General features: G+C 33.5%; 1 protein-coding gene across 1 annotated transcript; it reads right to left on the bottom strand.

Moving 5' to 3' along the window:
• Nucleotides 1-1851: 1851 nt before the first annotated feature.
• Nucleotides 1852-7674, bottom strand: LOC134694635 (caspase-8-like). Its single transcript, XM_063555674.1, has 4 exons — nt 7585-7674; nt 6248-6541; nt 3336-3549; nt 1852-2146 (listed from the first exon to the last, which is right to left on the bottom strand). The coding sequence occupies exons 1-4, from the start codon at nt 7637-7639 to the stop codon at nt 2023-2025; spliced, it is 687 nt and encodes a 228-aa protein (XP_063411744.1). The 5' UTR covers nt 7640-7674; the 3' UTR covers nt 1852-2022.
• Between the last annotated feature and the right edge of the window lie 5453 nt (nt 7675-13127).

The following is a 13127-nucleotide window of genomic DNA, read 5'->3' as shown; positions in this document are numbered from 1 at the left end:
GATATGTATTGGACGTATTTTAAGTGTGTGTTGCATGCATTTTCCTGATAAAAACTCTAAAAATCTGTATGAAGTTCTTCCCCGAAAAATTTCACAGCCATCTTCTCCGCGCATGCGCACAGCTTATGTTTTAGTGATACTACTATTAAAACTTCAGTTTCTGAAGTCTTTTCCAAAATCTTAAGCATGTCGCAGAGATAAATCAAGAACAGATATCGGAAATTAATGCATTAACGAAATAATGGGAATATTGGTATCTTTAGATATGACTAATTTTGTTGTTTTTAAATATCATCTATAATTTTACGTTATTTTAAATTACATGATGTGATAAAAAAATTTAAGCACGTTTGCTGATTTTGTTTTGACTGTATGTCAGAAATTTGTAAATATCATGGCTAATAAACAAAGAGAGGGCGTGAAAAAAGTTGGAAGAATCTTGTAACTATTTTTTTTTCATGAAAAGTCTTTTACCAAAAGTTGCTACTATGGACCTTTACCAAATACACAGTGACTTTTCAAAATTGTTTTGCTAAATTTAACAAGATTTATGGCACTGAACTATTTTAAACTGTGTGGGCCTTTTCATACTAAAAAAGGCAAATTTATGAGAGAACAAAATAATTAAGACAGCTTTTACGCATTTTCATAACGGTTTTATATAAAGGCAACAGTAGTATATCGCTGTTCAAAACTCATAAATCCAGGGACAAAAAACAAAATCGGGGTAACAAACTAAAACCGAGGGAAACGCATTTAATTTAAGAGGAGAACAACGACACAACACCGAAACGGACCAAGCATCAGACAATACACCACGAGAATAACAAATATAAAATGAAAACCAAATACATGAATTTGGGATAGACAAGTACCGTGCCACGTCTTATCTCAATATCGCAAAATTAAGATAAAACACAAACGACTCAACGTTAAAATGCAACACACACGGAAGCGAACAATAATATTACAATGGCCATTTTCCTGACTTGGTACAGGACACTTTTAAAGGGGAATAAAAGTGGTGGGTTGAATCTGGTTTTGTGGGATGCCAAAACTCGCACTGTAATGGCAAAGTTAAATATAACATTGAAATGACAACATAATATTACAGGACTTCAAAGCGGAACTTAAGTGTGTTGAACATATTTTATCTTACATAAAAAGAAAATAAATTGTAATGACCGAAGCCCAATTAAATAAAGCTGTTAGAAGAAAAAGTTATTTATTACAATAAAAAAACAATGAAGACAATTATGAACCATTTTAAATAATTGAACGAAAAGCAGATAACACTGCGCCACCAAAAATCTTATATTTTTGTTCCGTGAATAATTTCATAATTAAAAGTGATTGTCCTTTGTAAATATTTGTGTGTGGTTTGTATTGCTCCTTGTGCTTTAAATTATATTGCGGGACCAAAAAATGGAGATTGAATACACACTCATAAAGTTTCAAATAAAAACCCATACTGTTCAAAATATCCAGTTTTTAAAACTCTTATACTGATTTTCAATAAGTCCAAATGACAATACACTAGACCTCGGATAAGCCAAATACTTGTGTCTGGTCACATCAACTTCGACATAAAGAATAATAAACAATAGATAAATATAAATAAAATATAGTCACATTTATATAAGAGGAACAAAGAAAGATTAAAAAAAAAAAAAAAAAAACAACTATCAAATGAAATATATTAATACATTGTAATAATTACTATATGTAATAATTACTATATACTATGATACTCTGTCTTTAAAACAGATAAATACATATTTTAGATATCTTTATTTTACGAAATGACAGAGATCCCTTCATATTTGGGATGTTTAATATAGTACTCTGGAATGTGTTGATTTCTGATATGTTTTACTTACAACATAATCACATGTCTTCAAAAAAGCATAGAAAAATATTCATTTTGGTATAGTATGAGAAAATTCTAATTGAGGAAATATGTTTTCAATTGAACCACCTTTTGAACTAAGTTTGTAACGATTGCCAACATGACTATTACATTTAGTAGAACAAGACTTTTTTCCGTAGTGTGTACATAGGTGCAGAAATCTGTTTGTTTCCTCCTTTAAATTCAATTTGTCCAACCTCCTTATTCACTTTAGTTAATATGGTCAGCAAGTCAAGCCTAAAAAAGATAGCATTTTGTATTTGTGTAATTGATTAATACATATAAGAAGATGTAGGAAGGCAGCAATAAGACAGATATCAAAAACAAATAAATCAAACAAGACATTTAGTTACATTTGGTTTTTATTAAAAAATAAAGTATTAAATGAAACTAAACAAGCAAACAAGAAGACTCTGAGTCAATAGTGTCTGTTCATTAAGCATCCTGGTTCTCTTGCATTAAATTCAAACCCTATTGAAGCTTATACGCTTTAAAAGGTAATCTGGTAATGAACAAGTCATTTTCAAGTTCGTGTGACCATATTCCTATGAACTACCTTCACAAAAACGTTTAATTTGATAGTAGATGGACAAAATTCAAATGTACACACGTGCACTTGAACACAAAAGGATGTACAACGTTTACTGTATTTGAAAATCAAATAGTACACATATTTTTTTATCAGGTGACCTTTTAAAATAAAGTGCAAGATTTATTAAAGAGCTACCTTTGGACTTATTCTCTGCTGGGAATATAAATATCAAATAAAATGTTCCATAAAGCGTAGATTAATACTTGAACAGTTGGGGCAAGGATGGACTAGACATAAGATTCAAGCTGAAGACCGCTCTGAATTTGGATTGTGATTAAATATTTGACACATCATGGGTTTTTGACAAAGAATGAATGTGGTTTAAGAACTTTTACAAAATTTGATGTTAGACATTACCCTAGTTTTTGGTGTAGTTCGTGTTGTTTATTCTTTATATTTGTATGCTGTGCCATGTGTAGTATTGTTTGTCTGTTTGTGTTTGTCTTTTTTCATTTTTAGCCATGGCGTTGTCAGTTTATTTTCGATTTATGAGTTTGACTGTCCCTTTGATATCTTTCGTCCCTCTTTTACATATTTCGGTCCAATATTGAAGGTCTAAGTACCAGGGCACATGGTTAAATTCAGCATTTCAAGAAGTAAAATAAAAATATACCATACTGCAAGGAAAATCGAAGAACCCCAACAATTTATTAAACAAATGTTAATTTTGGACACTTTGGACCTCAATGGATAACAATTTGACAATGGACAAAAATCTAAAATGGACCCTTAGAACCATGATGAATGACATACTTGCCATTTCTGCACCTGTATTTCAACTGATTTATTCAAGATATACTATGTAGCTTGCTAAAACAGTTATCTTATACTCACTTATCAGCGAATTGATCCAGGTTATTTGTAAGTATTCTAATATAAGAGCTCCCTGATTCTTTTCTATAGGAAACATAACCAGGAGCTGTAGCATGTGCTAACAAGAAATCCGCTTCATCAGGAATTACCTCCGTCGGTCCGTCAACATCTAAATCCTGTCTTTCTTGAGAAATTTTCTTCATACTTACTCCAGCATTTGTTTCAATGGCATGCCCTAAAACAAATTTGACACATAAGAAGTTGTCAAAATCTTTTAATCTAATTCAGCTTTAACTTCATACAAGAGATATGGTCTGTTTGGAAAGTGGTAATAAACATATTCTTATATCATACAATGTACCAACACATTGTTTTAATGTTATCTAAAGGTAGAAATAACCTGTAGTTCTGTCTGGCAAAATAACTTTTAGAGGAAATTGAACACAAGTTTTACTGAAATGTTTATAATTGAAAATATTTTTTTTATATACATGTTAATTTCTTTTTATAAATGGGGAACATGGGAATGTGTCCATGAAACACAGAAAAAAACCCACTTGCCTACAACGTTATAACGGGACAATACCTAATTTGTAATTGATCTGAGTTTTGTAGTTATAAGCATAGTGTATAAATTGGTTGAGTCCAACTTAAATAGAGAACAAAACAGAAAAATTCTGCAATTTTTGCATTTAAAAAGAGGCATCACTCTAGAATGGTACAAATTGTGCAACCAAACTTTAAAATTGATCTGTGTTTTGTGGTAATAAAAACCATTGCATATAAGTTTTATAACATTTGGTTGAGTCAAACTTAAGTTAGAGAACAAAAACAAAAATGCTGCAATTTTTCCATTTGAAAAGGGGCATAACTATAGAACAGTAAAAGTGACGCCACCAAAATTTAAACTTGATCTGTGTTTATAAGATACATAACATTTGGTTGAGATCAACTAAATTTAGATAGCGGAGACTTATTTTGGAACGCGCGTGAGGACATACAGACATACAGAAGGACAAGAGTAAAACTAAATGACCACACCGCTACAGTTGGGGCATAAAAATTCACGGTAACATAATTTATGTCATTTTCAAAGTGGAAAAGTAAAAACCTTGTAGTAAGTATCAAAGTTTTAATTAAGTAGAATATTTTTATCAACAGGTCAGACAAGTTACTGTCACACTCATAAATGTATTAATTACTTACATTTTTGCCAAAGTAATGCATAACATTACAATTACGTGTTATGCTAAACTAGAGGCTCTAATTTTGGATAAATTTGGCCCAGTAGTTTCAGAGGAGAAGGTTTTTGTAAAAGATTAATAAGATTTAGGAAAAATGGTTAAAAATTGAATATAAAGGGCAATAACTCCTGAAGGGGTCAACTGACCATTTCGGTCATGTTGACTTATTTGTAAATCCTACTTTGCTGAACATTATTGCTGTTTACAGTTTATTTCTAGCTATAATAATATTCAAGATAATATTCAATAAACAGCTGCGCCATGAGCGCATGATACACTCGACGTCTTGTGTGGAAGTTTTATGCAATAATCAAAAATAGTTTCTGAAAGTTTTAAGGAATAACCATTTATTGTTTTTTAGACACGGTGGGACATGTGAACCCCCCCCCCCCCCTCCACCCCACCCCATCCTTGTTTTGTTTTACAAATATCACTAAAATAAAATTTTGAATCAAACCAAAAAGTATATAGATCTCTAGATTGATATAACAAAGAACTGTGTAAAGTATCAAGCAATAATCATAGAATGTTTTTGAGAGACAGCGCAATATTTAAAAAAAAACTCTCCTTACAAAAAACTATTTTGAGTCATCACCAAAAAGTATACAGATCTTTAGATTAATGTAACAAAGAAGTGTATAAAGTTTTTAGCAATTGCAATAATCATAAATTGTTTTTGAGATACGACACGACATGTGAAAAACCCTTCCCCCTTTTTTACAAAATACTCAATAACTCAAAAATGAAATTTTGAATCATCACCAAAAAGTATAGTTTACAGATATTAAGATTAATATAACTAAGAAGTGTGTAAAGTTTTAAGCAATAATCAAGAATCGTTTTTGAGATACAGTACGACATGTGAAAAAAAAATACACTCTTGTTTTAGTTACAAAGTGCCGTAACTCAAAAAGTTTAAATCTTATTTTCCCCAAAAAGTATACATACCATTTGACTATCATAAAAAAACAACTATATTAAGTTTCATGAAATTTAGATAAGTCGTTCTCAGGTTACGGTGCGACATGTTTACGTCGGACATACAGACGGACAGACGGACGGACGGACAGACAGACGGACGGACACCGGACATTTGTATACAATAATACGTCGGCGTATAAAAACAGCAAAATTTTCTTAAAATTACCAATTCAGGAGCAACAACCCAACAACTTGTTGACCGAATCATCTGAAAATATCAGGGCAGATAGTTGTTGCCCTGATAAACAATTTTAAAACTGTCAGATTTGCTCTAAATGCTTTGGTTTTTGAGTTATAAGCCAAAAACTGCATTTTACCCTTATGTTCTATTTTTAGCCGAAGCGGCCATCTTGGTTGCTTGGTCGGGTCACCGGACACATTTTTGAAACTAGATACCATAATGATGATTGTGGCCAAGTTTGGATTAATTTGGCCCAGTAGTTTCAGAGTAGAACACTTTTGTAAAAGTTGACAACGACGGACGACGACGGACGACGGACGCAAAGTGATGGGAAAAGCTCAATTGGCCCTTCGGGCCAGGTGAGCTAAAAATTGGGCATTATACACATTTCATGCATTAACTAGGGAAATGTAAAATTTAAGATAATTTTGACTGTTTACATAAGTCTATTTTCAGCTCCATAATTAGTTTTACAGAGAAATAAATTTACATGAATTCAAACAAAGATTCTTAGATTTATATTTTACCTTTTTGGTTTTTTTTCCCCTGACATGCCTGCACAAAAAACAATTTAGGCTTTCCTACCAACGATCTGCTTCCAGAAAAAAATCCTTTTAAATGATTGATTTCAACGCTTAATCCATCAGACCCATATACATGGCCCAATACTCCATGGCTCAATATGCACACAACAAGGCAGTCATACTTTGAGTGGTCTTTTTTAGCGGCATCCTCCAAAATCTCAATCATATGTGCAGATGTTAAGTCATCATACCTACTTACTTTAAAACCCAAGTTCTTCCAAGTGTTAACCAGTATATCTGAAAGAAGGAAACAAAACTAGAGGCTCTTTCATAACAGTTAAAAAAAAGTGCATTTTACACTTGTGTTTTATGTTTAGCTATGTCGGCCATGTAAAATATTTAAAACATTTGCAGAAAATGATTAAACTAGAGGCTCTAAAGAGCCTGTGTCGCTCACCTTAGCCTATGTGAATGATTAACAAAGGAAGCAGATGGATTCATGACAAATTGTGTTCTGGTGATGGTGATGTGTTAATACATCTTACTTTACTGAACATTCTTGCTGCTAACAATTATCTCTATCTATTATGAACTTGGCCCAGTAGTTTCAGTGGAAAATGTTAGTAAAAATTTACAAATTTTATGAAAATTTTATATAAAAATTGACTAAAAGGAACAATAACTCCTGAGGGGTCAATTTATCATTTCGGTCATGTTGACTAATTTGTAAATCTTACTTTGCTGAACATTATTGCTGTTTACAGTTTATCTCTATCTATAATAATATTCAAGGTAATAACCAAAAACAGCAAAATTTTCTTAAAATTACCAATTCAGGGGCAGTAAACCAACAACAGGTTTCCAATTCATGTGAAAATTTCAGGGCAGATACGTCTTGATTAAATTTTCCCCATATCAGATTTGCTGCGGCCATCTTGGTTTTTGAGTTATAAACCAAAAACTGCATTTTACCCCTATGCTCTGTTTTTAGCCGTGATGGCCATCTTGGTTGGATGGCCGGGTCACCGGACACATTTTTTTAACTTGATACCCCAAAGATGATTGTTGCAAAGTTTGGAATAAATTTGCCCAGTAGTTTCAGAGGAGAAGATTTTTGTAAAAGTTATCGACGGCGGAAGACGCCGGACGCCAATTGATGGAAAAGCTCACTTGGCCCTGTGGGCCAGGAGAGCTAAATATGGACTGTAAAGGGCAATAACTCCTTAAGATTTTTAAATCAGTATAAAAAAGTAGTGACGTTGAGTAAACAGGAATAGGCTTGTTACCAATGCTTTAGAAATTTAATAGTGAAAGACCAAATGTTCAAAGTCAAATTATACCTGCATCTTTGTCTGAACCAATCCTGTCTGACAGCTTTTTCCTAGATCGATCCATTCCGATTTTTTTGAAATGCTTGTTGTTTATTATGATGGCTTCACCTTAAAAAAGATATGTTTAATAAATATTAGAGTTTATTCAAGAGAGCTTAAGCATGGTGGTACTCTTATGCACTACAATTTGAAATTCTGTTTTACTCTAAGATAGAAGCTGATATCCTATCAACCCACAATCTTTCCACAAATTCCTAGGGAAAACACTACATGTATGTATTATAACTACTAAAGTAATCTAAAGTACAGCAGCTTAAATTTCATTTTCACATTTAATTAAATTATAAACCGCTGAAACAATAAATGATTCGCAGAACGCAGACTGATACCACCACAGAGGTCGAACCCTAATCAATTGGGGCAAATTTTTGTCATACTATAGTTTTTTGACACAAAATAAATGTTGTCAAAGATCTTAAAAATGTAAAATGGGACCCTTTCACTGTTACCTTACAAAGAAGAGAGTCACATTTCTACTGTAACCCTACAAAGAAGAGAGTCATACTTGTACTGTTACAAAGAAGAGAGACAAACTTGTACTGTAACCTTACAGAGAAGAGAGACAAACTTGTATTGTAACCTTACAGAGTAGAGAGTCATACTTGTATTGTAACCTTACAGAGAAGAGAGTCATACTTGTACTGTAACCTTACAGAGAAGAGAGTCATACTTGTACTGTAACCTTACAGAGAAGAGAGTCATACTTGTATTGTAACCTTACAGAGAAGAGAGTCATACTTGTACTGTAACCTTACAGAGAAGAGAGTCATACTTGTATTGTAACCTTACAGAGAAGAGAGTCATACTTGTACTGTAACCTTACAAAGAAGAGAGTCATACTTGTACTGTAACCTTACAGAGAAGAGAGTCATATTTGTACTGTAACCTTACAGAGAAGAGAGTCATACTTGTATTGTAACCTTACAGAGAAGAGAGTCATACTTGTACTGTCACCTTACAAAGAAGAGAGTTATACTTGTACTGTCACCTTACAGAGAAGAGAGTCATATTTGTACTGTAACCTTACAGAGAAGAGAGTCATACTTGTACTGTAACCTTACAGAGAAGAGAGTCATACTTGTACTGTAACCTTACAGAGAAGAGAGTCATATTTGTACTGTAACCTTACAGAGAAGAGAGTCATACTTGTACTGTAACCTTACAAGTTGAGAGTCATACTTGTACTGTAACCTTACAAAGAAGAGAGTCATACTTGTACTGTCACCATACAGAGAAGAGAGTCATATTTGTATTGTAACCATACAGAGAAGAGAGTCATACTTGAACTGTAACCTTACAAGGCAGAGAGTCATACTTGTACTGTAACCTTACAGAAAAGAGAGTCATACTTGTACTGTAACCTTACAGGGAAGAGAGTCATACTTGAACTGTAACCCTACAGAGCAGAGAGTAATACTTGTACTGTAACCTTACAGAAAAGAGAGTCATACTTGTACTGTAACCCTACAGAGAAGAGAGTCATACTTGTACTGTAACCTTACAAAGAAGAGAGTCATACTTGTATTGTAACCTTACAGAGAAGAGAGTCATACTTGTACTGTAACCTTAAAAAGGAGAGAGTCATACTTGTTCTGTAACCCTACAGAGAAGAGAGTCATACTTGTATTGTAACCTTACAAATAAGAGAGTCATACTTGTACTGTAACCTTACAGAGAAGAGAGTCATACTTGTACTGTAACCTTACAGGGAAGAGAGTCATACTTGAACTGTAACCTTACAAGGCAGAGAGTCATACTTGTACTGTAACCTTACAGAGAAGAGAGTCATACTTGTACTGTAACCCTACAGAGAAGAGAGTCATACTTGTACTGTAACCTTACAAAGAAGAGAGTCATACTTGTACTGTAACCTTACAGAGAAGAGAGTCATACTTGTACTGTAACCTACAGAGAAGAGAGTCATACTTGAATTGTAACCTTACAGGGAAGAGAGTCATACTTGTACTGTAACCTTACAAAAAAGAGAGACAAACTTGTATTGTAACCTTACAGAGAAGAGAGTCATACTTGTACTGTAACCTTACAGAGAAGAGAGACAAACTTGTACTGTTACCTTACAAAGAAGAGAGTCATACTGGTACTGTAACCTTACAGAGAAGAGAGTCATACTTGTACTGTAACCTTACAAAGAAGAGAGACAAACTTGTATTGTAACCTTACAGAGAAGAGAGTCATACTTGTACTGTTACCTTACATGGAAGAGAGTCATACTTGTACTGTAACCTTACAGAGAAGAGAGTCATACTTTTACTGTAACCTTACAAAAAAGAGAGATAAACTTGTATTGTAACCTTACAGAGAAGAGAGTCATACTTGTACTGTAACCTTACAGAAAAAAGAGTCATACTTGTATTGTAACCTTACAGAGAAGAGAGTCATACTTGTATTGTAACCTTACAGAGAAGAGAGTCGTACTTGTACTGTTACCTTACAGGGAAGAGAGTCATACTTGTACTGTAACCCTACAAAGAAGAGAGACAAACTTGTATTGTAACCTTACAATGAAAAGAGACAAGCTTGTACTGTAACATTACAAAGAAAAGAGACAAGCTTGTACTGTAACCTTACAAAGAAAAGAGACAAACTTGTACTGTAACCTTACAAAGAAGAGAGACAAACTTGTACTGTAACCCTACAAAGAAGAGAGAAAAACTTGTACTGTAACCTTACAAAGAACAGAGACAAACTTGTACTGTAACCCTACAAATCAAATAGTCAAACTTGTATTGTAACTGTAAAAAGATGAAAGTCAAACTTGTACTGTTACAAAGAAGAGAGACAAGCTTGTACTGTAACCTTACAAAGAAAAGAGACAAACTTGTACTGTAACCCTACAAAGAAAAGAGACAAACTTGTACGGTAACCTTACAAAGAAAAGAGACAAATTGTACTTTTGTAACCTTACAAAGAATAGACACAAACATGTACTGAAACCTTACAAAGAAAAGAGACAAATTGTACTGTAACCTTACGAAGAATAGACACAAACATGTACTGAAACCTTACAAAGAAGAAAGACAAGCTTTTACTGTAACCCTACAAAGAAGAGAGACAAGCTATTACTGTAACCTTACAAAGAACAGAGACAAATTTGTACTGTCATCTTATTAAGAAGAGAGACAAACTTGTACTGTAACTTTACAAAGAAAAGAAACAAACTTGTACTGTAACCTTACAAAGAATAGACACAAACATGTACTGAAACCTTACAAAGAAGAAAGACAAGCTTTTACTGTAACCCTACAAAGAAGAGAGACAAGCTATTACTGTAACCTTACAAAGAACAGAGACAAATTTGTACTGTCATCTTATTAAGAAAAGAGACAAACGTGTACTGTAACTTTACAAAGAAAAGAGACAAACTTGTACTGAAACTTTACAAAGAAAAAAGACAAGCTTGTACTGTAACCCTACAAAGAAGAGAGACAAGCTTGTACTGTAACCTTATCAAGAACAGAGACAAACTTGTACTGTTACCTTACAATGAAAAGAGACAAGCTTGTACTGTAACATTACAAGGAAAAGAGACAAGCTTGTACTGTAACCTTACAAAGAAAAGAGACAAACTTGTACTGTAACCTTACAAAGAAGAGAGACAAACTTGTACTGTAACCCTAAAAAGAAGAGAGAAAAACTTGTACTGTAACCTTACAAAGAAAAGAGACAAGCTTGTACTGTAACCTTATAAAGAAGAGAGACAAACTTGTACTGTAACCCTACAAAGAAGAGAGAAAAACTTGTACTGTAACCTTACAAAGAACAGAGACAAACTTGTACTGTAACCCTACAAATCAGATAGTCAAACTTGTATTGTAACCGTAAAAAGATGAGAGTTCAACTTGTACTGTTACAAAGAAGAGAGACAAGCTTGTACTGTAACCTTACAATGAAAAGAGACAAACTTGTACTGTAACATTACAAAGAAAAGAGACAAGCTTGTACTGTAACCTTATAAAGAAGAGAGACAAACTTGTACTGTAACCCTACAAAGAAGAGAGAAAAACTTGTACTGTAACCTTACAAAGAACAGAGACAAACTTGTACTGTAACCCTACAAATCAGATAGTCAAACTTGTGTTGTAACCGTTAAAAGATGAGAGTCCAACTTGTACTGTTACAAAGAAGAGAGACAAGCTTGTACTGTAACCTTACAATGAAAAGAGACAAGCTTGTACTGTAACATTACAAAGAAAAGAGACAAGCTTGTACTGTAACCTTACAAAGAAAAGAGACAAACTTGTACTGTAACCTTACAAAGAACAGAGACAAACTTGTACTGTAACCCTACAAATCAGATAGTCAAACTTGTATTGTAACTGAAAAAAAGATGAGAGTCAAACTTGTACTGTTACAAAGAAGAGAGACAAGCTTGTACTGTAACCTTACAAAGAGAAGAGACAAGCTTGTACTGTAACCCTACAAAGAAAAGAGACAAACTTGTACGGTTACCTTACAAAGAAAAGAGACAAATTGTACTGTAACCTTACAAAGAATTGACACAAACATACTTGTATTGTAACCTTACAGAGAAGAGAGTCATACTTGTATTGTAACCTTACAAAGAAGATAGTCATACTTGTACTGTAACCTTACAAAGAAAAGAGTCAGTACATCATACTTGTACTGTAACCTTACAAAAAAGAGAGTCATACTTGTACTGTAACCTACAGAGAAGAGAGTCATACTTGTACTGTAACCCTACAGAGAAGAGAGTCATACTTGTACTGTAACCATACAAAGAAGAGAGTCATACTTGTACTGTAACCTTACAGAGAAGAGAGTCATACAAGCACTGTAACCTACAGAGAAGAGAGTCATACTTGTATTTGAACCTTACAGGGAAGAGAGTCATACTTGTACTGTAACCTTACAAAAAAGAGAGACAAACTTGTATTGTAACCTTGTAGAGAAGAGAGTCTTACTTGTACTGTAACCTGACAGAGAAGAGAGTCATACTTGTATTGTTACCTTACAGAGAAGAGAGTCATACTTGTACTGTAACCTTACAGAGAAGAGAGTCATACTTGTACTGTAACCCTACAGAGAAGAGAGTCATACTTGCACTTTAAAGTTACAAAGAAGAGAGTCATACTTGTACTGTAACCTTACAAAGAAGAGAGTCATAATTGTACTGTAACCTTACAAAGAAGAGAGTCATACTTGTACTGTAACCTTACAAAGAAGAGAGTCATACTTGTACAGTAATCTTACAGAGAAGAGAGTCATACTTGTACTGTAACAAAGAAGAGAGACAAACTTGTACTGTAAACTTACAGAGAAGATAGTCATACTTGTACTGTAACCTTACAGAGAAGAGAGTCATACTTGTACTGTAACCTACAGAGAAGAGAGTCATACTTGTACTGTTACAAAGAAGAGAGTCATACTTGGACTGTAACCCTACAGAGAAGAAAGTCATACTTGTAATGTAACCTTACAGAGAAGAAAACAAACTTGTACTGTAACCTTAC

The sequence above is a fragment of the Mytilus trossulus genome, chromosome 13 (genome assembly GCF_036588685.1).
Source record: "Mytilus trossulus isolate FHL-02 chromosome 13, PNRI_Mtr1.1.1.hap1, whole genome shotgun sequence".
Lineage (NCBI taxonomy): Eukaryota > Metazoa > Mollusca > Bivalvia > Mytilida > Mytilidae > Mytilus > Mytilus trossulus.
This window is presented reverse-complemented; position numbering and strand designations above follow the sequence as displayed.